General features: G+C 40.5%; 1 protein-coding gene across 6 annotated transcripts in view; it reads right to left on the reverse strand.

Annotated features, from left to right (window-relative positions):
* cdk5rap2 (CDK5 regulatory subunit associated protein 2) overlaps positions 1-25,854 on the reverse strand; it is a 47,859-nt gene that overhangs the window by 4,468 nt on the left and 17,537 nt on the right. For 5 of the 6 annotated variants that reach the window (XM_088320145.1, XM_088320146.1, XM_088320142.1 and 2 more), the window contains 28 exons: positions 25,598-25,792; positions 23,133-23,324; positions 22,871-22,961; positions 22,659-22,798; positions 22,464-22,580; positions 22,123-22,254; positions 21,929-22,041; positions 20,691-20,830; positions 19,520-19,660; positions 19,335-19,432; positions 18,754-18,897; positions 17,988-18,086; positions 17,839-17,909; positions 17,508-17,757; positions 16,199-17,414; positions 15,602-15,703; positions 13,062-13,210; positions 12,646-12,992; positions 10,506-10,738; positions 7,824-7,875; positions 6,979-7,103; positions 4,458-4,691; positions 4,166-4,291; positions 3,954-4,067; positions 3,747-3,894; positions 2,168-2,277; positions 1,927-2,106; positions 905-1,164 (listed from right to left, as the gene is read on the reverse strand). In XM_088320145.1, the coding sequence (XP_088176271.1) occupies positions 905-1,164; positions 1,927-2,106; positions 2,168-2,277; positions 3,747-3,894; positions 3,954-4,067; positions 4,166-4,291; positions 4,458-4,691; positions 6,979-7,103; positions 7,824-7,875; positions 10,506-10,738; positions 12,646-12,992; positions 13,062-13,210; positions 15,602-15,703; positions 16,199-17,414; positions 17,508-17,757; positions 17,839-17,909; positions 17,988-18,086; positions 18,754-18,897; positions 19,335-19,432; positions 19,520-19,660; positions 20,691-20,830; positions 21,929-22,041; positions 22,123-22,254; positions 22,464-22,580; positions 22,659-22,798; positions 22,871-22,961; positions 23,133-23,324; positions 25,598-25,792 (5,319 nt within the window). The remainder of the gene's footprint in view (positions 1-904; positions 1,165-1,926; positions 2,107-2,167; positions 2,278-3,746; positions 3,895-3,953; positions 4,068-4,165; positions 4,292-4,457; positions 4,692-6,978; positions 7,104-7,823; positions 7,876-10,505; positions 10,739-12,645; positions 12,993-13,061; positions 13,211-15,601; positions 15,704-16,198; positions 17,415-17,507; positions 17,758-17,838; positions 17,910-17,987; positions 18,087-18,753; positions 18,898-19,334; positions 19,433-19,519; positions 19,661-20,690; positions 20,831-21,928; positions 22,042-22,122; positions 22,255-22,463; positions 22,581-22,658; positions 22,799-22,870; positions 22,962-23,132; positions 23,325-25,597; positions 25,793-25,854) is intronic. The other variant, XM_088320144.1, reaches the window with a different exon arrangement.

Consider the following 25,854-nt stretch of genomic DNA (forward strand, 5'->3'; position numbering starts at 1 on the left):
CGAAAAAGATGAATGTGAATAGCATTTTGGGTTGACGGCACAGAGAAAGCATTTTTTACTATTCTGTATTTGTAAATATTTTATTCTCCTGTATTTACTAAACTCACGGATATAAGAGGACCATGGTTGCACATTATTAATGAACACAACGACTTCGGTGAGCTACTCCGGCTATATATTTTCCCTGTATCTTGTTTCAGACTGAACTCGATGTTTCTGTGATAAGCGGTGCAGATAATGGATGGAATGGAGTGTCTATTTTTAAATTAAACTCAATTCCAAATGTTTATTGTCATATGCACAGCTAAGTTGCGAGCGAAAAAGAAAATAGAAACTAAGGAATGGTTGGCATTTCTTGAATCCCAAGACTTTAACCTTCCGAATGATATTTGGAACGCTGAATTTGAGTGGCATCGTACGGACACCGCATTCGCCCGTGTTCTCAACACGTATTTGCTTCTTTGCAAGCTTTCGGAATGTTAAGGGGGTAATCAGTTTGACTGAACTATCTGACTGTTTTGTCGATGTTCCCATTGTAGCGCCTTATAATCCGGTGCGTCTTATGTATGTCAAATATAGGACCAAAAACTATTTTTTTGGGGTGCGCCCTATAACCAGGTGCACCTTATAGTGCGGGAAATACGGTATATTGTAGTTAATAATATTTGCTTTCCAATAAAAAAAGTATAGACACATGATAGAAATATAGACAAGTAGTACAGTTTAGAATATGTGAAAAACATTTTTTAAGGTATATTGGCTAAAGATTTCCAGAAGACTAATATTGACAAAAAATATCTTAATTTCTTGTTTTGAGTAATAACATGTATTTTTTCTTTTAACATTTAACGTGGATGTATTTGCCTTATGAAAGCTTATTTTGATCATTGAAGGTTGATGCTACCTTTTTGAAACAGCTCTGCATGCGCGTATCGATGCCGTTTGACAGCTTGCGGCCTTCCGATATGTGCCTGCGGAGGGCGCTGTAGTCCTCCACCAGGGCCATGATGTGGCGCCCGTTGCGGTTGGCCCACAGGCGGTGCCCTGGCACCAGGCGGGAGGGAGCATCTGTAAGGCTTTCGCTGGAGCTGCTGCTACCGCTGCCGTCCACCTGGCGGCGCACTTGAGCATTTGTGCCGTTGGAAAGAACATTGCCTCCTTCATCTAGAAACAGCAAGACATGATTTGGGGGAATGGTGCTATTTGTCATCAATACTTAATAAAGCACAAACAAACTCGATTTTGCTCGGCTCATGAGTAGGCGTGTGTTTTTGGTGTGTTGTAGAAAACATAACTTAAAGGTGTTTTTAATGTGTAGTAAAGGACAAAGATTTAAAGGTGTTTTTGGTGTTTAAGTAGAGGACACCTTGAGTTAAACGTGTGTAGTGAGACCCAATTATTTAAAATGCATTGATGAGTAGTAAAGGACAAAGTTTTGAATGTGTTTTGGGGGTATAGTAGAGGAGGCCTTGGGTTAAAAGTATTTTTAGTGTGTAGTAAAAGACACCATTATTTGGAATACATTGACGTGTAGTAGAGGACAAAGATTTAAAGGTGTTTTTGGTGTGTAGTAGAGGACACCTTGTTAAAAATGTGTTTTAAGTGTGTAGTATACACCATTATTTAAAATTCATTGATGTGTAGTAAAGGACATAGATTTGAATGTTTTTGGTGTGTAGTAGGTGACACCTTGAGTTAAAAATGTGTTTTTAGTGTGTAGTAAAAGACACCCTTAATTTAAACATGCGCCTTATCATCAGAGGCACCTCATGTGTGTGCTAAATCCAACAACTGACACAACTAAAACTGCACCATTTTAGTACATTTCGCTTTATGGTTGTGGAAATCAGGTAAAATAAACTGATGTCACCCCTTCTACCTGGATTGAAACCGTTAATCTGCTGCAAGGTATGGGCATGCACTCACCCGCAGAGGAGAGCAGGTAGTTGATGTTGACAGTTTCAGAGCGGGCGACCCTCCGTCCCAGTTGCTCCTCCATTGTCTTCCGCAGGGTTGTGTTGGTGTGGATGCTCCTCTCTAGTTGCAGGCGAAGGTGGCGGATCTCCGACAGCAGCTCTGACAGATCCAATGGAGCCGTAACGCCATCTGAAGAGATGTCGACAGTATTACATTTGAAGAACGGGGGAAAAAAATAAGAAAAACTAACTTTGATTATTGTCCATCTTCTCACGAACTTGCAGCTCCATGCGGAGTGACTGCAGGAGGCGCTGCGAGTCGGTCTCATGTTGCCGCTGGAGCTCCATTTCGCACTGCAGGCTGAGAGCAAAAACAAACAAAAAACATATTTTCGAAAGGATAAATGAGCATTTTCATATTTTTAAAAATCTTTTTCACGGTAGCATTAAAATGGGAAGTGCTTCTTACACAAAAAGTGCATATCAAACATGCTGTTCCTGCATTTGTCCATCAGACAGCATCCATCCATAACCAAGGAACAATCAACATTGTAAATACAAATACGCGCATTGCCTGTTATTGTTTTATTTTCGATTTTGGAAGTTTAAAAATGAACATGCGTATTTTGTAATTTGCTATCGAGTAGTAGGAAACAACGGAAGATTCTTAGTACAGTGATAACTACATAGGAGCTTAATTAGTTCTAAGATCATGCTCAGAGATCAAATTGCAAATTTTCCCAATATAAGATACTTAAAAGCTAATAACCCTGTCTTTGACTTCCCAAAGGATCACTAAAACACATTCAAATTATAATCAAAAATCACAAAATAACTTTCTAAGATAGATATTAATGAAATAAAATGTTAGTTTGTTATGAAGGAGTCGCTGTAATGAACGTGTGTTCCTGGCCTAAAGGTGCGAAAGTAGAGGTGGGGGGAGTGTTGGGTTGCCAAAGGAGTGACGGCATACAACTCGATAATATGTACACACTGTACACTTAAACTTGAAGTTACTGTATCTTAAAATGAACGAAGAAGAGTTCTTATTCATCGTTTTCTTATGCCCTTCTAAATGGACTCCCAACACTATCACTTTTTTACAGGTCTTCTCAAAATGAAAGTATTCAAGGGAATATGTCCCTTGTGTTGGGCTAATATAATTACTAAGAGCTGCCGCAAGACCAGTCGCCACTTTTTTTGAGCAGCAATTTCTTCACACTTAGCCAGCACCTCTCGAATCTCCTTTGTAGACTCTGATTAGTCCTTTTCATTGCAGTTTTTTTTGAAGCAGCAGCAAAAACTTGCGACTTTGTGATCGGCACTCGCTGCCTACTAATTCTACTCCTAGGTTTGGTCACAAACAAATTTTGCATTTTTCTATTATTTCTTGCTTAATTTCAATTGTTATGATGGTCCCTTTTTTTCCATGACACCTTAAATATTCCCATTCCGGAAATCATGGCTAAGGTCACAAAAAAGAGATGTTATATTATGCGATTAAAAAGATGCAATCACAAAAAAACTTGCTACAAAATACAGGTACTCTAGAGGTATAACCAAGGGCGTGGAATAGGGTGCCTGAGCAAACTGGACAGAGCTAATGGTGGTGAGCGGTCTCTAGAGGTAGCTTCTGAGACTGCTCGTGAACAGGATTTTTCCTCGTAGAGTAAGCAAAATTTTTGTTAAAAACAGTCATATATATGTATTTAAAAGTGCCCGTATGAAGTGGTACATTTGTATTTAGGAGCACTGCTTTTCTATTTTGCAAGTACGCTAACAGAAATTATGATTGTCTTTCAATATTCTGTCAAACAATTCGCAACATACCTGTACAGCTGTTCTTCACTGGCTCGCAGTGTCCGGAGCAATCTTGCATTCTCCCGTCTCAGCACCTCAGCCTCCTTTCGGTTCTGATCCAGCTTGGCCCCGCGCCTCACCAGGTTCTCCCGCAGTCTCTCAGCTTGACGCTGTTTTTCTGCAGGAGTGCGACCGAGTGGCGTGACGCTCGCATTACTAAACTTGTGCTGAGTCTACCTTTTGACTCCTGGTTGAGCTGTTCTTTCAGGGCTTGGTTCTGACCCATCAGGAAGCGAACTTCGTTGGTCAGCTGAGATTGGTCCTCTTCGTTGTGGATAAAAATGTTGGTGGCTACGACAATGCACACACACACACACACAAATCCATTTTTTTTACTACAAGAGCTCCCTCGTCGAAAAATACAGTCAAGGAAGAGAGCAAGAAATCACCTGCGTCTTTCTCCACTTCGGCGAGCTTGTTCTCCAGCTGCTCCCTGAGGCGGTCGTTGGTTGAGATGCTCTCCTCCAGACGACGCCTTAGAGCTCTTATCTCCTCGAGATGCTCAGCCAGCAGGTCTAAGATGACAGCAGGATTTTTCTTACAAAATTACATTACAATTTTCGTGTTAAAAAGTTATTGTATGAAGACGTAACGCTGTAATTAATTCCATCAGCACTGAACAGACAATTATTATATTGGACTTGAGAAAGTCCATCTCTCAGTAAAAATGGTTGAGACTACCTGGGTTGACGGAGCGCACTGCTGCAGAATCGTTTTCCGCCGACCCGATCTCCTTGTCGCACTGATGATGGGCCATGACAGAGAGGTGCAGGTCGAGCTCGCTGCGTAGATTGGCGCTTAGCTTCTTGCTGCTCTCCAGACGCTCGTGAAGAAGCTGATTCTCCCTTAGCAAATCTGCCGACCGACCACCCGCTTCCTGGTTGCCATGGATGCCCCGTATATCGCCAGCTTCTCCTGCACGTGAACACAGCAGTCATTGTTAGTTTATCTCCCTTTACCAGAACCCGATAGGAGCAACTTAATAATGCAACTTTAAAAAGTAGGGGAAGGAAAGACGATACCTGCGGCCTCCTCGCTCTGCGTGGGGCACCTCAGTGCATCACAATGGCCATGAGTGGAAAAAAAGTGAGTACATTTGTATATCATACTACCATATTATACATTAAAACTGAGAGGGGACAAAATTGGAGTGCACTTCGACACCATTGACCCTTTGCACGCGACGTTGCCTTCCTTGGCAGAATGAGAGCCATGTCGGATGGCAAGTAGCACCCTAGCACACAGCACTTGATTGAGCATTTGAGTTGAAACAAATACTAAACCATGACAGAAGAATATAAGCACGACTTTTTACAATGGTGTTTTATTGCTGTGCAGTGGCCAAGGTTCAATTAGGAATATAATCCCCTTTTGCTATGGACAGAAGACTGCAATGTTTATCTGCAGTCAAATGTAGGGACTGGTGTTGTGCCAAAGCACAACACTGGCAGGCTGACAGCTATCAAGTAAGGTTCTTGGTCCGATTTGGAATTTTATCATATCCGTTTTGATGAAAACAAAAGACGGTGATGTTTATCTGCAAATCACACAAAGGGACTGGCAGCGCTCAAGTTATTCCAGAATTTACAGCAAACATTGCTTACAAGGTATGATTGATGTATTTCCAATCAATTTTGCAAAATAATCTCACTCCCCGTAGCGTGAACGCACACTCGATTTTCCTATGCTACGTTACGCTACGTTTCAAACACAATGAGTGTCACAATCATAGTCTGTACTATGTTCTTAATAAGGGATATTGATCACCATGCAAACAAAAAAAAGACGAGTTTGCCTAAAGGGGGTTGAAATTCTCCAGGGAAGTGGAAATTAGCCACAATGTGTCACGCCAAATGCACTTAATTTAGCTACTGTAGCTAAAAGGAAATGATTTAAACAATTTAAGCAGGTTTAGGTTAGTCGATTTGAGATTTGGTGGCACCTTGGACAAAACATATTAGCATACACCGCTAATATTAGTGTCTCACCTTTGCAATAATGAGGTACCTTCCCGCGTCACTCAGCACCGGGAAGGTACCACCACGAACTGATAAGCATACAGACTTTTATGAGCTTTTAGATTAGCACTGGTGTATGGGGATACTCCATTAAAAATATGGTGTGGACTGAAGTCAGGCATACCAGACGATTTGTTAAGATGTGTGAATATGTAAGGAGAAAGACTGTATGGGTCTGTAGCTAGCTCTGCTAATGCTATCCTCAGTTTCTCTAAATAGCTCTCTTTGTGGTTTCCGACGAGGTGAGACAACTCATCCGACAGCTGCACAATATTCGTTTGACTAGTCATTACCAATGGTGTTTTGTTGTTGCCTACTGTTTACTGGCCTCACACAATGTTTACTGTAGTCCGTCATGGTGTCGTCATGTGGTTAGGTCAGGTGTTGTGTAAAGGGTCAATAGGCATGTAAAATAATGGTCCTCAACCTTTACTCGGCCAAAGCATTAGATGGACTGATGACTGAGGGTTTCGCATTAATTAAACGCCAAATTGTTTTTAAATGAAGGAATACAATCATTCCTGGTTTTTTGCAGGGTTGCATCCCCAAAATGTCCCGCGGTAGTCAGAACCCGCAAACCTCTGTGTTGTCAAATTATAATTTTAAAAATAATCTTGCTGCATGTATTGTAAGAGGCGTTAATAATGACACTACGTATTTTACTTCAGAGGGTATGTCATGAAAGAGGCATATTGAACAAAAATACGGCTGGAGCTGCAAACAATTAAAAGCCTTATAAGAAAGGAAATACATTCTGTATCCATCTATATTCATTGGAAAATGTTAAGAATGTTTGGTTCCTTTTACAGAAACCATGTATTTTTCCATTAGGGAGCACCATAGAGCGCATGTAGCTCCAGAGCAAGTTTAGCAGGTGGAGAAGTCCAATTTTGTTGGCGATAGCATCTTTCTCTGCTTTTTGGCCCTTTGCTGTTGTTATTCCAGGGCATTGAGTTGACGTGGTGGATTTTAGAAAAACGTAAAATTGAAAACAAGAATCGCAAGTACATTATGTAGGTTTATCAAGCTCTTTTACCTATGTGTCGACTCAGGCCGCAACTTAATTGACGCACAGGCAGACAACAGGCGGGGCAATAGTTTAGCCAATCAGAATGCAGAACTAAATGAAAATGCACAAAATAGCGAAAAAGAGTAAACTGCGAAACAGCAAGGGGTTACTGTACCTTCTGTGGACTGGCTGCCATGACAGGAGCCCGCATCGGAGTGGGAGCTACTGGGACTCTCACCTCGGACCTGACTCTGCAGGCATCGGATCAGGCGGTTCTTCTCCTGCAGTTCGTTAGCCAACCTGAGACCAAACATTAGTTAGCAACTTTAAAATTGTACACATTTTCAAAGCAGTTTCTGGTAAATTTGAGAGGTAAGTTTCGAAACACCGGGTGTTAAACACACACACACAAAAAAAGTCCACACAGCAAACGCCAAGCCTTCGGCACGTCCACTCACGCATCCAAGCGCTCGCCGGCACGCTTGGCCACCATGATATTATCCCCGACTAGGCAACAGACATGAAGCCGCAGCCATTCTCGTTCGGCTTCCAGCTCCAGATGCATTTTTTTCAGCTTCTGCTGGATTGTGGGGTCGGGGCTGTCCGTCCGCCCACATTCAATACAAATACTGTTGATTTTGGTGCGAGCAACACAAGAACATGTGTCATGATTATAAGGTAAAGAAAAATACAATCAACCCATCCTTAGTTATCCAGTATAATGCTTAAGGATTGCCACGACATCTGAGTTGCAGGACCAATCTTGTTTTGACATGTAGGACATCGCTGACCTGGTTGCATCATCCGTTCTTTTGTTGACACATAATTAAAAAAAAATAGGTCAGCAACCCAGACTGGGGTCACGAGTCAATTAGGGGCAAGCTCTGAGGTGGGGGGTTGCCTTAAAAGAGGCCATGAAACAGTCACAAACCTATGTACAAAACTAGTGTCAGCTTCAGGCAAATAGAGCGCGTTCTGGGGACTAAATTTCAAGGAGAGGTGTGGAAGGCGGAGATGTACCTGCGAGAAAGCTCAAGAGCTGCTCCATCTTCACCTTCCTGTTGGGTTTCTCCTATGACACAAAATGTCAAGGACTTGTCAGTAAGAATCTGAACTGCATTTGATGATGATTAAATGTGATAGGCAACATCCTTCACTTCTAGTACAGAGAAAATAAAAATAAAAAAAAATATGGAAATGTACAAGTTTTATAAATTAAGTTACAAAGGTCCAATCCTGTTACTTCCCCTTCATCTACCCACTTAATGTAATTTATCCTCCCCCTTCTGCTTTTCCGTTGAGTGCAGGGAAAGAAGGCATTCTTCCAATTAATCACTTCAAAAATCCCTCGTTGCGATGTAAATTGCTCATTACTTGTATTTCTCTAGGGTAATTCTTTATCCAACGCAATCCAAAACTGTAACATTAAAACTGGTTAAATATCTAAACTGTAGAATAGAAAAAGTGTTTTGCTAGACGAGTACTGTGTTTCACTTTTGTTTATTTGTCCTCGCTTTTCCCCCAAGCACCCTTCACTCCTGCCTCTGAGATTTTCCTTGTCTCGCAGTGCCCTCTGTGGTATATTAGTTTCCATAATATAGTACAACATAAACATATTTAAAGATGTAAATTTGTTAATTCCCTCCCAAGATTGCTTCCAGCTATTCAGCATGACTAGGGAGAAGCTAGTGTACTCTGAGCTCACTTCATGAAAGGATACTTGTGTCGCTTACTCTTTACCCTCCCCCTATGCTTTTGGGACGATTTGGACAGTCTTTGTCTCCTTATGAACACACCATGCTAAAGTAAGGAGCAAAATAGAGGTGGGAAAGGAGAATGAATGTTAATGAACCTACTGTAAGTACAGTATTTTCTGCACTATAGGCTGGACAAAATTACACGGCACATCCTCAAAAATAGGCGCACGGCATTAAAACTAGTTAGAGCTACCACACTTGTTTGTGTATAACTGCTGCTCATTTTATACACCTGTGGTATATATATTAGTGCAATGATAGTTCAATCCAAAAAAAAAAATGCTGCTGCTAATATCACAAAAGAAATTGTCTGCAATGGGAATTGAACCGGGTCCCGGCGGTGAGAGCCCCAAAACCTAACCACTAGACTAAAAGCCATATCATTACAGTAAGACCTCGGTTATCGCGGTTAATGGGGACCAAAACCACCCGCGATAAGTGAAAATCCGCGATGTAGCGGCGCACGTTCAAAAAAAACAAAAAAAATTAAAGAATTAATAAATAAAAATTGTTTTTATTATTATTTTTTTGTAGACCCGGTTAATGGGGAGCAAAACCACCCGCTAAAAGTGAAAATCTGCGAAGTAGCGACGCCCCTTCAAAAAAAAAATATATATATCTAATCTCATCATCTGCACCGCTTATCCTTATTAGGGTGACGCCTCGTCCGCCGAACTCGCTCCGTCGCGCTGCCCGGGAGTGACCTCCGCCGACTCGCCGATTTTTTCATTAGTATTTAAATAAAACATAGCTTTCTGCCATTGATCGCCCTGCTGTAACATTCATCCGTACCGGTAGGTGGCAACATTTACTTTCTCTCTTTTTTTAAAGTAATTCTCGGAACATGAGACAGAACCGGTACAAATATCTATTAACCAACAGAAAATAATGAAATAAATGTAATATAGTAAAAATTACAATTTAAATAGCTTGATAATCTCCCCAAAAATATTGACAAAAGGTTAGAATGTATTAAATCATTATTTGTATTACTAGATAATCGTTTTTACTCATTTTTAGTTTGTTTTCTAAAGAAAGTCAAGTCATGTTTATTTGTGATGCCCTGAATCACAGAGTCTAAAAGGGCTGCACAGACCAAAGATTATTGCAAACCACTGACTATTATGACACCATCCCCTGATCTAAAACCTACATGAGGGCAAGGAACAAACTCAAAAACCTCAACATCAGGAAAACAGCATAAAATATAGCTAAACTTGAAAACAGATGAAACATATAATACAATCCCAAATCACAGCAAAATTATTAACCAGAATGAATACATTTGTTTACCTCCTGACCCACGATGACCACAAATGATGATAAAGATGTTAATGTTAACTGTACTTAACAGCCCTTTATAACAGTCCTTTCACTTTACCAAAGTGCTTATACCTATACTTTATACTGTCATTTTGGCAATGTGATAATTTAAGTAAAAAATCATCAAAATGAAACTGGTACTCAATTCATCTTTAAACATTTTCTACGGACGGGGTGCCTCAAATTTCTTTTATGAAAAGTGTGCCTTGTGTCAAAAAAGGTTGAAAAACACTGGTCTAGTGGGTCAAGTGTCAGCGCATTCACTGCCACAGCCTGGGTTCGATTCCCGTTGTATACAATGTTATGTGCAATGTGACTTGATTGATCAATCATTGCAATAAAACAATAGCATACCATAAGACCTTGTGCAGTATCGTACATGTATAAAAACTGTATGCATATCCTATATTATCCACTGTAATTTGCGGTTATATAAGGTGCACTGGGTTATAGGATGCACTAAAGTTTTCCGCCCAATTTGGGTTTTAAAGGACAACTTATAGTCGACGGTATATTTTGTATGCTTTTAAAAGGCGTGGTGTAGAGAAGAACACAAAGCATTTACTTATGTCTGTTGTTCATGCATGAGTGACATGTTTCTGAAAACAAACACAGCCGCTACCTTTTTCAAAGCGTCCCTCCAGTCGGTCCAGAATACTGAGGCTCTTGTCCAGCTGCTCCTTGAGATTCTCGCTCACGTAACCATCCACAGGACCGGCGCAAAGCAGCGCCTGAAAGGCTTTTCGGAAGTCCCCCAATTGTCGTCGCTGCAGGAACCCCAGCCGCCGGTGCTCCTTCATCTGCTGTCGGAGCTGTGACAGCTCTCTGGCCTGCGACTGCACCAGGGAGTCCAAGCTGTGGAAGGGACAGATAGAGACGTTATGGTTAAAAAAATGGCTGAGGGATTCTTTACAACATCATAAAATAAAATAAACTGTCGTTTGGTTTGTTGACAGTGAGCAATGTGAAAGGGTGCAAAACACTGTACTTTAAAAAGTCTTAATAAATTTATAGTGTGTTCTAGTAAGTTCAAAGAATGCGAGAGGTGTAATATTATGAAAAACATCACAAATTGTTCAACATTCCTACTAAAGAGGCCACAGCATGAAACTTCAGTATGTGAGTTTGAAACTTCTAAAATTTAGAATAACATCAGAATGAATAACAGTGCCAAAAATATAAAGGTACAAAAATGATAGTTTATTGTGAAACATGACTCACCTTCACTGATGGCAGTGTAATTCTAGTACAGGAGTGTCAAACAAATTTTAGGGGGCCTGACTAATAAAACAAAGGCATTGAAAAGTGTGCCCTTGTTGCAAGACTGGGGATCTTTTTGGATGCACAATATTAAGTTATGATTAAGGGATAATTTGATTACAATGTGATTATTGAGATTCCCCCCCAACAATAGCAGTAGTTATCATCCATGCATTTGTGGAAAAAAAGAAAAGATTTGATGACAAAAAAAGTCCACCTTTTATTTCTATGATGAAAATGTTAACCTGAATATGGGAACTTTGCGGTGAGATTTCGTAACTGCTGTATCATAGAAAGGCGCTGAAGCTTCTTTAAACTACTGCAAAAAACACCCGGGTGCTTTTTTTTCCTTCCAAATTTTCTATTTTTCGTATTGACCTAAACAGCGCAGCCAAGACTTTTATTTTAAGTAAATAAGATACATTGGGATAGGTTTCCTCAATGTTCTCTGGTTGATTATAGGTAGTCAGCAAAAACAGCTACAGCAGGTTCTTTGTGAAAGGTGCCTTGCTTTGGCAACATTCAGTAGACATATTTAGGTCATTGTGGCTCATTTTTTCCTGAAGCTTCTTTGAGTATTGTATCGCGGGTCACATAAAATGATGGTTCGGGCCACATTAGGCAAGAGTTTAAAACATGTAGTCCAGAATGCTGTTTTTTATGTAAACGTTTAATCAATAAACTAAATGTTGAGTATAGAGTGTATTAATATTTGTTAAGACTGAATAAACATCTGGTGGCACAGCGGCGGAGTGGTTAGCGCGTCTGCGGCAAAGTTTTGAGCTCATGGGTTCAAAATCCAGCTACCAGCCTTCCTGTGCGGAGTTTGCAGGTTGTCCCCGTGCTTGTGTGGGTTTCCTCCGGGCACTCCGGTTTCCTCCCTCATTCCAAAAACATGCAAATTGTCCCTAAGTGTGAATGAGCGAGTGAGTTGTCTGTCTCTGTGTGCCCTGTAACTGGCTGGCAACCAGTTCAGGGTGTCCCCTGCTCACTGCCCAAAGATACCTGGAATGGGCTCCAGTACTCTTACAACTCTACTGAGGATAAGCGGGGCAGATAATGGATGGATTAATAAACATCTGTACCTATTCATTTTTTCCTTAAACATGTAAGCTGTGTTGATTAAAAATATTCTTTAATCTTTGGACAGTAAAAAGACAAAACTACCCTAATTGCGTTGACAATGCAAATTTTTTAACGTGGCATCACTTGCCAGAATTTAAAAGCTCAAATCTTAGCATCTAGTGTCACGCACACAAGCAAAAATGTTCTACACAACATAATTTAAATTTATGTAGTATATTACTGTATACACTACACAGCAACATTTTTGCATAGCAAGCATCACTGTTTTAAACCTGGGAAGTTTCATGAGTGATTCTTTTGGGTCACAAAAATCCTGTTTTGTTCCCTTGGACTCAAATGCCCTGCAACATTTTGACTTTTGGGATTTACAGCATGTATCATACAATGCCTTTACTGACTGATGAATGCTGTCACACCTGGTAGGAGATGTAGAGCGACTGCGAACTTGCTGGAGCTGCTCCTTCACGATTTTCTTTTTCCCTTCCACGCCGTTTTCACCCTGAATGGCTCGCTCCCCTTCGTCACATTCTGTCTCTTGAATTGACTCCCTACTGGGGCTTGCAGGATGGCCCTCTGTTCCGTCCGGACTAGTCAACTGGGAGACTTGGCCGGCAGAGTTCCTACTCACGACGCTTTGCATTTGGCATAAGAGTTTGGTTTGGCTTTCCAACTGGACCTTCAATTCTTGAACTTGTGCCTTGAGCAGCAGCGGGTCATCAGAAAGGCCACACTCCTCATAAGTCTGTGAGCTTCTAAAACTGATCTGAAAATGCAAATGTGGGCAAGTTAGCATTTATCATACTTGAAACATAACCTAGATGTGATTATAAACCTTGGCCGAGCTCAAAGTCGGAGATACGGAGTACGGACAGTTGGAGTCCAAATGTTCACTTGAGGAAGAGTGTATCTGCTCTGGAGTGAGCAACAAAGGGAGACTTGATGCACTTCCACTTGCTTTGACATCCACCTCAAGGTCTGCATCTAAAAAGGACATGGACAGAAAAAAAGTCGGCTTTATAGGAGACATATCCGGCTGCATCAACCTTTTGGCCATTTTAAAAAACCAGTTCTTCGCAGTCAACGTGGTGTTTAGCTCCATTCACCTGTCAGTGAGAATTTTAGCAGTCTTGCCCTGCAACCAGCAAGTCCTTGATATTTGCCCATCTTAGTTGGAATTTGAGTTATACAGTGTCCCCTCACCATATTGCGGTTAGGATTTCGCGTTGCAGATTATTCCATATGAATTAGTTCTGCATAGTTTTTCGTACATCACAGAATTTCTGTGTCACTTTAAGACCACCAACACACTTAAACCAATCAGAGAACAGTCTGCTGTTAGGTAACATAAACAAATATCCTTGTTTGCATGCCGTTTGCAAGCTATTCGAACGGGGGGCAAGCACGAGCAATGCCATTACACATATAGATTTTTCCTCATTTCAACTTTAAACATTTAATTAAAGGATGATTTCATTCATGCCACTCAACAAAATCAACCAAGTACCGTATTTGTTTGCTCTATCTCCAAAAGTGTTCTCCATTACCATGTCCTGTCTGTTTACAAGGTGTGCTCAGAGGCATGGACTTACACTATAACTTGATGGATATGACTGTCACATCCACTATATATGGATGGATACAACTTTGTCATCCTTTATATATTGAATGACATAGAGACGAAAACTAAAATGGAAGTGTCATGGAGATTTCAAGAAATGATGTGACCTGACTAGTCTGCATGTATTTTTCGCGTCTGTGCTAAAAGTTCACAGAAGTTTGTGGCATGAACATTTCTTGAATGAGATAAAAGGTGCATGGGCAGTAATACCTATAACTAAAGAGAATAATTGTGTTATGCTATACTACAACCTCATGGATATCTATTAACATATATATACATATTATATATACCGTAAATTCCGGACTATAAGCCGCCACTTTTTTCCCAAACGTTAAACCCTGCGGCTTATTCAGTGATGCGGCCAGCGGCGCTCGAGTACAAAAGGTAAAATTTAGACCGGTGGAATATATGCGCCGAGGAAGACTGCAACTTCTTAGCTTGTGCACAAATTAAATTAGCGTAGAAATATCCTCACCATGCAAATTGCAAAAAGAAAGGCACATGACACAGCTTTCAAGCTAAATGCAATCGAGCAGTCCGAAAAAGAAGGAAACAGAGCTACTGCACGTAAACTTTACTTTGCTCGCGTGTTGCTAGCGTGTTTTTGAATAAGGGAGCGTGGGACGACATCTATATGACATAGTCTCTTTCCCATACTGGGGAAGACGACTTTGATGACGTCAGTTATAAGGAGGAAGATGAGGACGGTTTACCGTGATTACTACAAGTACGGTATGTTTTTTCAACAGAGCCGTTTACTGTGTTGCGAGCGTGTTGCTAGGAGCGTTTTGCTACCCTTCACAGGCACGGTTTGGGATGAAAGTTATAATATTATTATTAAAGCTTTGAAAACTCCCTCTGTGTACCGTCTTTCTTTGTAAATATGTGTAACCATGTATAATATGTATTTGCAACTGTATATTTTTGTAATGTATTTATTTTAGAGACTTATTCTGGTATGTTTTCCACGGGCGAATCAAAAAGATGGGGCGAAAACAACGGGGGCCGACGGGAAGTGGAGTAAAGGTGAGACGTGTCTGTGAACGAAGCGGACAATAGTGGATATATATTTTTTCCACCCTTACCTTTGGAAATATACGTTTGTTTTCCTTGGATTATTTTCAACAGGACCCGGACTCTGCAGGTCTGCATCAAACCTTAAGTAACAGTATCATTTTCCGTTCATTTTGCCGGCTGTGGTTTTTGGACTGTGTACTTTATATTTAGTTACAATCGCGGGACTCACAAGTCGGGTTTGGGTTAAATTTGTGATTGTGTTACATGTTTTAATGTGGGCGCATGCGGCTTATATACAGGTGCGCCTTGTGTAAGTACAAAAGCGGTTATCCTCTTAAAATGTGGTGGGTGCTGCTTATAATCAGGTGCGCTCTACAGTCCGGAATTTACGGTACATATTTTATATATATATATATATATATATATAGATATATATATATTCCAACACATTTTTAACATTATGCAGCACTATCCTTCAGGACAAGATGAAGAAAAAATGGTTAGAACCTAGAAAAGATTAGTCGGTGCTGAAAAGACATGCAAAAGATGTATCCATGCAAACATCACATAGTCACAAAAAGCGGCCTAAATATCACCACACTGAGAACCGCAAGAAAATTGTTGTGAGTTTAAAAGACGAAGCATGTTGTGTGATAAAGCCTGTTTAACCAAACTGTGTGAGATTAGTGTCCACTCAGAAGACAGACATGCAATGTCCGATTCAAAGGCCTGACCTGTGCTACTGCTTTCTTCCCTATCGTTCTCACTCTTTGCTGTGGTCTCGTAACCCGGGTCCTGTAAATCCACCTGTACACCTTTGTCATGCTGCTCCAGAGCTGTCATTAGAGGTTCATAAAAAGAGTTTGGGTCGATCCACATTACTTGAAGGAAAAAAAAAATCCGTACAGGTTTCCTAAAAAAGGTTTCACTCGAATTCAGAATACAAGCAGCTAGACTAGAGGTGGCCAAACTTTTCATCTTAAATGTTGTTTGTGAAATACAAAAAAAAATCAGTGTTTGAAAGGAAAAATAGCTTTCTTAAGATTAGTTTTCAAATGGTACAAAATGTGTTGTTTTCTTTTTTAAAAAAGGAAGAAAAGGAAATAAAGGTATTTCATTATTGAAAATACATAATTAGCACCTTTAGATAGAAAACAAAATAAAAACTGAGCAATGTACAAAAACATTTCAGGAACAAGTATCACTTTCAGTGTGTGCTGCTGAAATATGGTCGCCAACCTGTAAATTGACCCCGAGCTGTAGTTTGGAGACCCCTGAGCCATAAAGACTCCTAAACAGGTAACAGTTCGCAATAAAATAAATATCCTTACTTTTATCAGCTTTGGGCAGTGCGGATTGAGCAATGGCAAGTTTTTCCTCCAGGCTTTTGTAGGCTTTTTTCTTCTCCCTCAGCGCTTTGTGCAAAGTCTCCAAGTCTAAACTCTTGTTGTCCAGAGGTGCCTTACTTTTTTCCCTACGGTCATTTTCCTCCTTCAGAGAGGCCTGGAGCTCATAAATCTTCTGAGAGTGATTGTTGAAGACCTTGCAGAGAACTTGCAGATTGCAAAGGAGATCCGATTGAGAAATCTCCTGGGACTGAATTGGCTGAGTGGATAGTGTTAGGCCCTCCAGTTCTTGTCTGTTTTGTAGAGCCCTCTGGAGGTTATCCAAATGCTCTTGTAGATCAGGGTTGTTGCATGAGTGGCTTGTTGTACAAGCGGTGGCCAGAGAAGCAATGAACGATTCCACTGAGCAAAAGCATCTTGCTAGGGCGTTGCTCATCTCCTGATTCAGGTTTTGATTCAAAATTCTGCCTGCCCCTTGCTGGCCCAGCCACTCATTTTTCCTGAATGATTCTGCAACTGTCTGTGTGGAAGTATTCAATCTCATCTCGTTCTCAGAAGGGTCCTGGTGCGTTGAACCCTCTGGTCCTTCAAAGACCACCTGAGATCTCTGCTCGTTTAACGAGGGGTTCATTGGTCCGAAATCTCCTAACTTTTCCTGGCTGTCCGACTTGGGATCTTCCCTTTTCCAATTCACTTTCTGCAAATCCAGACACACGCTATTATCGTACACCGAATCAGTCCCATTGCTTTGTTCAGACCGATGCCGGCTATCCAGACTGCAGGCAGTCAGGTAGGCAATTGTGGACTTAGCAGCTTGCAAGGCCTCCTCATATTGGTTATTGAGACGCTCTTTGTCCTGAAGCTGGTTGTGAAGTTCCTCCCAATCAGCCAGCTGCTCATTGAGCTTGCTGATTAAGGCCTCCTTCTCCTGGCACTCCTGATGGAGGAGCTCCAGCTGGCTAAAAAGAGCAGAATTGGCCTGGGTGTAATCTGGTGTGGGCGCAGCGGCATAACCGCTGTCGTGAGTGGGTTCGCAGGAAGACGAGGTGCTTGGTTGTGACGACACACTGGAATCTGGGATAGATTGAAGGTCCGCGTCTATGTGGAAAAGTTGCACTGCGTCCACTTTATGAGCAAGAGTGCCGCTGTACGCTTCTACTTTTGGTCTCACTGGGAGAGGCAGGCGAGATTTCAAAAAGACCTAGGAAAGAAACAAGGAAATGTTTACAGATGTGAATCCCTCAGTTAATGTCTGTGGCACTTGCTTGGAAGATAATCCTAACAATATACATACCCTACGCTTTGAAATCTTGCTGAGTTCACCAGCTGGCTGAGTATCAATTTCTTCCGTCCCGATCAGGGCCTCGCTATCCTTGGCAGTCGCCTCATCTTTGTCTTTAGGGTAACCACTCCTTAAATCAGCCTGCCTGTCAATGCTGTCACTTGACAAGTCTGTGTTCTCAGTCTCTTCACACTCTCTGACATTTTGCTCTTCATGTAGATCTTCCTGCTGGGGGTCTTCAGAAGTAAGCCCGAGTTTAGTCCTGTATTGAGCAATTTCCCGACAACAATGAGCATACAATATGTTTGATAGGGACATATGTAAAAAGAAAAAGAGATCAGACCTGTGTGATTTTACCAAATCCATGTCTTCACACTGGATTAGGCCTCTGTTCACATTATCAACCGCAAGCAGCTGAAAGAAAGAAAGTTTACATAAATGAAAATGTATGAAAAAAACCCAAGTGGCCGCAGTGATTTCATAGAACCAAACCTGTCCCAGTGAGACGTCTATCTGAGTTGCTTGATCTCGACAGCTGCACATCTGGCTAGCTTCAGGTAGCGCATCTATAATTGTTGCCGTGTCCGGCTTCTAGAGTAATGGCATGTGAGGCGAGTATGACATATGTGGCTTGATTTATAAAAAAATTAAAAAAAAGGAAAAAAAAATCTTAATGGGGCAACAGAATCCAAAAAACAGTGCAAAGCGACAGCGAAATGGTATGGCGTGTCAAATGTGATATGGTAAAGTGACACCATTTAATGGGACACAAATAAAGAGAGAGAGGCTTGGTTAGGGACGATGGAGGAAAGAGTCAGGAGGATATTATCAAAACCAACAAAAAACACACTCTCAAAGGAAATTAGAAAATGGGGATACTGCATTTGAGACTACCGAGAAGTAGATCCTATGAGATTGTGTGGCAAGATAATAAAACATTTTTTAATAATAATAATATTTATAGTCTGGACTTCTGAATTAAATGTGTTCCTTGGATGTGTGGCCTAAGACTGACTTGAGTAGATACAGTCATTTTTCTCAAATGCAGTGTGGTAACAAGCCCAAAACAGAACAGGTTAGGTCAGGTTCAAAGGTTAGACAGGAGCTACTACACAGTGGCTGTTATGATGGCTCTGAGCAATTTTACTATACAAGGACAATTTTTGCTGAATGATTAAAAAAAAAAAAAAAACAAGAAAACAAAAAAACACACACAAAACATTTTTTTAAATAAAGCACTGTTTTTGTTGCCTCCAACCTGCTTCCATGGACGGCTGCTGGACAGGTATTTGTCTTCCTTGTTAAAAGCATCATGGTCGTCTTTTCCTTGTGCTTCTAGCCGGCTCTGGAGTTCTGCGTTATCGGCCTGAAGCTTGCGGACACTCTCCTGCAGTTCAAGCACCTAATGGACACAGACAATTTTTGGTGCAGTGAGTAAAATTAGTAAGATCATGAAGTAAAATTGAATGCCTTTTCATATGTCATCGATATCACAGGTGGTTAGGTTTTGGCGTTCTCACCGCCGCGACAAGGGTTTGATTCCCGTTGCATTCAATATTTTGCAATTTTGCTCAGCGACATTTTTCAACCGCTCAATCATATATCGAAAGTGTATAAATACACAACAGTTGTACACGAATAAATATGTAAGATCTCACTGTAGTTTTACCTTTTAGTCCAGTGGCCTTATCTATGAAAAATATATCTTAATCTGGTGCGCCTTACAATGCGGGAAATGCCAGTTTCGATAAAACGTCAGAAAATATAACTACACGTTTTATAAAGTATCGTTATAAACCCGGATTTGCACGTGTATGATCTGCAAAAAAAATAATTCACCTTGCGTTTGAGCTCCTGTAATGAACTGTCATCGGGTCCATCACCAACACATATACTCAAATAAGAGGTTTGGTCACCAACAAAACTCAGCGTGTCTCCTGTGGAAAAAAAACCCAAAACGTATCTACTACAAATACAAAAAAAATTCACCACAAATTAACAAATGTGTAATTTCTCAGTCATACCGCTATCATTAGCCCCACCCACTCCACCACCACGGTTCTGGATGGCCCCCAGGCGTGCCTGCAGTGACGCATTCCACCGCTGGGCATCTTCCAGTTGGTGCCGCACACTCTCCAGTTCTTTGGGGTCCACTATGTCCGTGCCTGACGTTGCAGAAAGATTACAGAAAACGTTTTTTTTGTTGCATGACTCACAATCAAGTGTGAACAAATGGAAATGATGAGTTAGAATGCCTGAATCCATATAGGATTTTATGTTGCGTAAGAAGCTGTAAAGACAGTTCAGGCTGTGCAACATTTTACTTGCATCATGTAGGAATTTTCAATATAATGAAGAGACATGTTGGAACAAGGAATATTGGAAAATGGGTAATAAAAAATGGGACATGGATAGGGAGAAGCAACATTGTAAATATTATGTACGGTAATATGTCATTGTTTCTATTTTACATAGCATATTCATGAAAAAAAAAACATTGTCATTTCTTATCAGCTAGCATCTTACGTAGAGATGCTGGTTGTTATATGCAGCTGACCTATTTCTTCAGCTACATTCTGAACAATGATGACTGATGCCCTGAGACGCACACTCACACACAAACTCTTAAATAACCGAGCTTACAGGACTACCTGAGCACACGCAGACACTTCCAATCAGTCTCAAAGTCGTGCACTGCTGATTTGAGATTACTACGGCAGAGAGTTGTTGTGCTTGAACTAACAAACCAATTTGCATCGTTATATAACAAAGAGCTGATCCGATTTTAGATTAAACTAATTTCATGAGGCAGATGGCCGAGTCGGCTGGATTAATACCCGCGGAGTGGTGGTGGGGAAGTTGATCAAGCACACAGACATGCAATGAACTGAAGATTTTATTCACATTTTTTAAAGAAAAAGACAAGTCAGGGATGTGTGAGGAGTGACAGACAGAGAGCATGCATATAAGCAGGTTATGATGTTAATGGAGAGTGGACAGAAGAGAGCATGAAAAGCAAACACATTTAACAAAGAGGGAGGACAATAAAGATGGACGGGTGTGTCCCATTTCCCACATGCTCGCTAATCTTATTCCCTTGCAGAACTTTAATATTCACTGTTTTCTAGCAACCTCATTTGGACAAATGCTCGGTGCTTAAGGATCATGAAGGACTCCAATGCATTTCCACTGCACCTTCTCTGACTTTGGCTCTGTCTAGCTCTCTTTCCAAGTCATCCCTGAGCTCCTCGTTGGCTTTGATACCGTCTTCCAGCTGCTGCCGGAGAAGCTGCACCGAAGTCAGCTCAAGCTGCAGAGCGTGGAGACGTTGGGCACTGCAAAACAAATTGATTTTGTTAGGATTTCAAACAGCATTAATAACCTGACACGGAACTTGCTATTCAACATGAATGAGCGCTCAGATGGAGCGTAACATTTAGCTAGTACTGCTTATTTCATTTGTGTATTTAATTCAATTTGAATAATGTTCAACGTGTAATTGTCATCACTTACAGTTCTTGAGAACACAATAGAAGGAACAAAAAAGTTTTATTATCTTAAGTATTGTTTTCAGGTTTTGCTAAATTGAAACACATTTAAAATATTGTATACTGTAGAGCTGGAAAGTTAATCAAATTATTTCAATTAATTTGTCATCTTAAAAAGGGAAAACTTTGAAAAGTTAATATCTAGTTGGATTTTTTTTTAAACTTTTGATTATTCATAGATGGTACAGATTATGCAAAATGGTGAGTTGTGGCACTTGGGAAAGTTGGGCACCTTTTTTGCAAAAGGTAGAAGTGTTGAATTTGTGTTTAAGCTAAACTAAATCAGTTAATCGGAACAATTTGCAAAGGATGTTCTCCTTTTAATTTATACAACTTTCTTTGGAATCATTGTTTAAAGTAAATTAAAATCGTCATCATCCAGTGTGACTGATGTAAAATAATACTTTGGGGCTTTACTGACCATCTCGGGTATTATGAGATAATAAATACTTTGAGTTATAAGAAAATGAATGACAATAATTAAAATTGTAGCTTTGCACATTTGAAGTATCAATTGTCTTACTTCACTACATCTTTAATACTTTTTTTGTAGTGAAAAAAATAAAATAATGGGTTAAATGATCTTTTAAGCACATTTTACCAACAATCTAATTTTAATTTCCTTAGCTTTCAAAGAACATCAACTACCAATACCACAAGAGCAAAAAATATCCATTAAAAAATGAGATTATTTTAAATAGACGGACAAATCCAACAGTAGCAAATATGAATATTGGGCATCATTGCAAGTATTGAAAACTTATAACAATATACAGTCTTGGTACTATCGCAACCCTTATTTTTTTTATTAGATTGTACCATCTCTGCTGAATTTGAGGCATAAAAACCCAGACTTGGATGAGGTTTTGCCTCCTAGGCTTGTACCTGTCTTTGTCCTTCACAGCCCTGACCAGGCTGGAGTAGAGCTGCTGCTCAGCCCTAAGCGCTTTATTGAGAGCTTCATGTTCTTGCTTCAAACTGGCCAGGCTCGATGGCACCTTTAAAAAAAAAAAAAAAAAAAGGATGGTTTAAAGTATTTTTCCTTTTTATTTTAGTGGATTTGTATTTGTAATTTGTACTTCTTGCTGGCTGTCTCCACCAATCAAGGTTGTCTCCCTCTGAGGTAGCCCTGAATGTGCAAGATCCATGCTGTCGCTGATGGTCCTATCCGAGGAGAGATCACCTTGCTCGCCTTTTTGCTGCTGAAGAACCTGCTCAAAAAGATTAAGTGTTGCGGATAGGATTTTATAGAAATAAAACATAAATGCAAATGTTTACTGGGCTAGTAGAGAATGAATTAGCAAGCTACGTAAATCTAGTTTGGGGAGAGATATGTATACAGTATATAATTCAGCATGACCTAATAAAACAGATCTTTTTTCTAAACACAACAGTATTTATAGAGATTGAGCCTCCTTACATGGATGATCTCATTCCTAGCTTCAAGGGTGGAAGTCAGGGACTCAATTTTGGTGGTCTGGGCTTCATTGCGTACCTCCAGCTCAGACAGTAATGACTGCAGCTCTGCCAGAGATATCTAGATGGACGTAGTCGCAACAGTTAGCAGATAGGAAATAAATCGACAAAGTAGGCAGGCGATAGAAGCAAACAAGACCTTAAGTTCCTTCTCCCTCTTGAGTGTTTTGTTGAGAGCTTCCGTTTTATGCGCCAGCTCTTTCTTAAGGACAACAACAGTCTTCTTGGAGAGGGGAATGTTTTCCATGCTTTCATCGCTGTCCATCCTGGAAAGCTCAGCTACAGTGCAGAGGGAAGATAAATGAGAATCAGTTGTTGTTTGAATGGCTTTATCCCAAATAATGCTCACACCTTCACGTTCATCCAACTTCTCTTGCATGATCTGAATGGTTTGTTTGAGCTCCAGCACGTATTCATGCTCCTTGTCCTGATGGATGAGCCTCTGCAAACAGGAACCATGTCACAAAAATGTAACTTTCAACTTTTCCATGAATTAAAACTGGTCAGGATTACTGGCTCTGTGGGTGTTCTAATTTCATTTGCCTCTTCTTAGGCTTTCAAGTTAAGCATGTTTTACAGCAGAGCGCCCGTTTTATCCGGCAGGGAGGCTTACGTCGATGACGCTGTCCTTTTTATTGAGGAGGGAGCGGAGCTCGGCGGTTTCCAAATAATCTTTCTGAGCGGTGGTGGAGATCTGCCTCTCAGCGGCAGCTAGGTGCTGCTGCCGATCAGACAGCTGCCTCCTTAACTCCTGGATCTCCTGGGAACGCTCCAATAGCATGCGGTTGTAGTGCTCGGCAGACTCCTGACCAGAATGATTATGAAAGTATATTTAAAAAAACAAAATGGTATTTCGTGCAGAAGGCTCTCTGATATCAGCTTCAATGAGAATGAGTGAAAAGCATTTCCAATGTATTGTATTTTCTAAACTATAAAGCGTACCAGTTTAATGCACGGTTTAATTTTGACCCTTTGCACATGTTGTCACATGGCCTTCTCTGGCAGAATGAGAGCAATGGCAGACGGCAAAAGCACTTGAGCATAGTTGAATTGAGACAAATACCTATAACCACAACAAAAGAATATAACCACCACTTTTTACCATGGTGATTTAATGCTGTTCGGTGGGCAAGAGTTCTTAGCCCAATTAGGAATATAATCCCTTTTGATAAAGACAGAAGACGGCAATGATTATCTGCACATCAAATGGAAGGACTGATGTTGTGCCAGAGCACAACACTGGCAGTCTAGCAGCCCTCATGTATTCAAACATTTTTACAAGGTACGTCTGATGTTTTTCTGAGCAATTTAATGTTAAGTTGGTACAGGTCACGTCAAAGACACTCTATTAAAAAAGTTAGCTAGTGCTAACTAGCTATGTTAGAGGCTTACCGTTGCCATTTCTTTCAAAGTAAATTAGCTGATTTTATTGCAACTAACCAGGGATTCAAAACAGTAATCTTCCCAATATCACATGTATTGAAAACTGTTTTGATCCCTACCATAAAGCTTATTACACAAAAATGAACTGCCAAATTACTAACGGATAAAATGAGATACAAATGTTCAAATGAGAAAACTTTATTTTACCAAAATAAATATTTCAACATGTTCAAGATATTTCTATTCAAGCTGCAAATGTGCCGTGCTTTACTGTTCTATTACACTCCCCAAAAATTTGGATATTTAAATACAAAGTCGGTTTAGTAACATTTGTGCAAGGGGAATAAGTCCCCTTCCGTGCATTTGCCGGCAAAACGAAGCGCAGTAACGCATACCAGCTATGACGAAGTGGTAAGTATACAGACTTTTGTCAGCTTTTAGATAAATATTGGTGCATAGGAATTACATTTACAATATAGTGGCACAGATCGTGTGGACTGAAGTCAGGCAGACCGGACAATATATTTAGATGTGTAAATCTGTCAGGAAAAACACTGTATAGCTTGTTAGCTAGCTTTGCTGATGCTATCCTCAGTTTCTCTTAAATAGCACGGTGCTTTCGGACAAGTTGAGTCACTTATCAGACAGCTGCAGACGATAGCTTTTTTTGTTGTCATTTACTGGCCTCGCCCACTGTTTACTACAGTTTACTGACGCCCATCATGGTGTCATTACGTGGTTAGATCACTTGTGTGCAAAGGGTCAATAAAGCACACGAGACAGTAAGGCGCATAGAATTAAAACTACACTAGGGGCTAGTGTATTGAAATTGTATTGACCGATGTATATAAGCTTTTATTGAAATTAAATAAGTACAATATTTGAGCATTGATTGATAAGTCAAAACGTATCGCTGATCGCAATTGCAAAAATTGGATGCAATGGGGGGTGGGTGTGTGTGGGGATTTTGTAAGGTTTTTTGTTCTATATTCTTTATCAATTATCCATTATCGGTCAAATCATAATATGCTACAAAGCCAAGGGGCCGAGACACTTGCTCTCAGCCAAGAGGCTGAGTCAAGGTCCTAGGAATCAAATCTGGATAGCAGCTATACGACTGGGGATACAGACAACACATGAAAAGACTTAACTTTTATGTCATTATCACACTATTTTTAGCCACAGTGCCACGTTTTTAATGTTATTGGACTGAATCGCAAAAATATTGCCAGACATCAAACTGTTCCGTGGCACAGAAAATGTTGGGGACTACTGAAATACAGTATTGTATCGCAGACTCGCAAAATTTTTACGAAGCACACAAGATTCTTAAATGAATAAAGACAAAGGCATTGTAGAATGTAATTTGGTCCTCCTAAAACATAAATGGATGGCCACACAAACTCGAACAACGTTTGTCACTTACAATGCTTATTTTGAGCTAAAACGCCCTGACGTTGCTATCCCGGTTTAATCCATGTTGCCACCATTGTTACACAATTGTGGTAAGCGATAAATATTGACTGATACATAATTACACAAAAATAATAATACTCCGGTATGCATATTAAATTTTATGCACACAAGGCAAACCGGATTATAAGGTGCACATTCAAATTCATGGTCAATTTGGGGTCTTTAGGTGCACCTAAATAGTTCGGAAAATTCAGTAATCAGAAGCTTTTTGTAATTAACCTTAATGAGTTGATCCTTGCTATTAATTGTCGCAAGCAGTCCTTCCACGGCAGCCTCATTGTCGGCAACAAGCCTTTCTCTAGCTTTCACCGCCTCAGCCAGCATGGCCTCGTTCACCTTTAACCTCTGGCCCATCTGCTCGGCCAAGTGCCGCGTGTGACTTTCTGACTGGCTTAGCACAGATTCGGACAACTCCTGCGAAAAGATGAGAGGCTGGAGTTGGATGACGAAGAGCTCAAGCGATAGCCATGAGCATC

Source organism: Urocampus carinirostris, chromosome 16, assembly GCF_059441175.1.
Source record: "Urocampus carinirostris isolate Australia breed hairy pipefish chromosome 16, RoL_Ucar_1.0, whole genome shotgun sequence".
Classification (NCBI taxonomy): Eukaryota; Metazoa; Chordata; class Actinopteri; order Syngnathiformes; family Syngnathidae; genus Urocampus; species Urocampus carinirostris.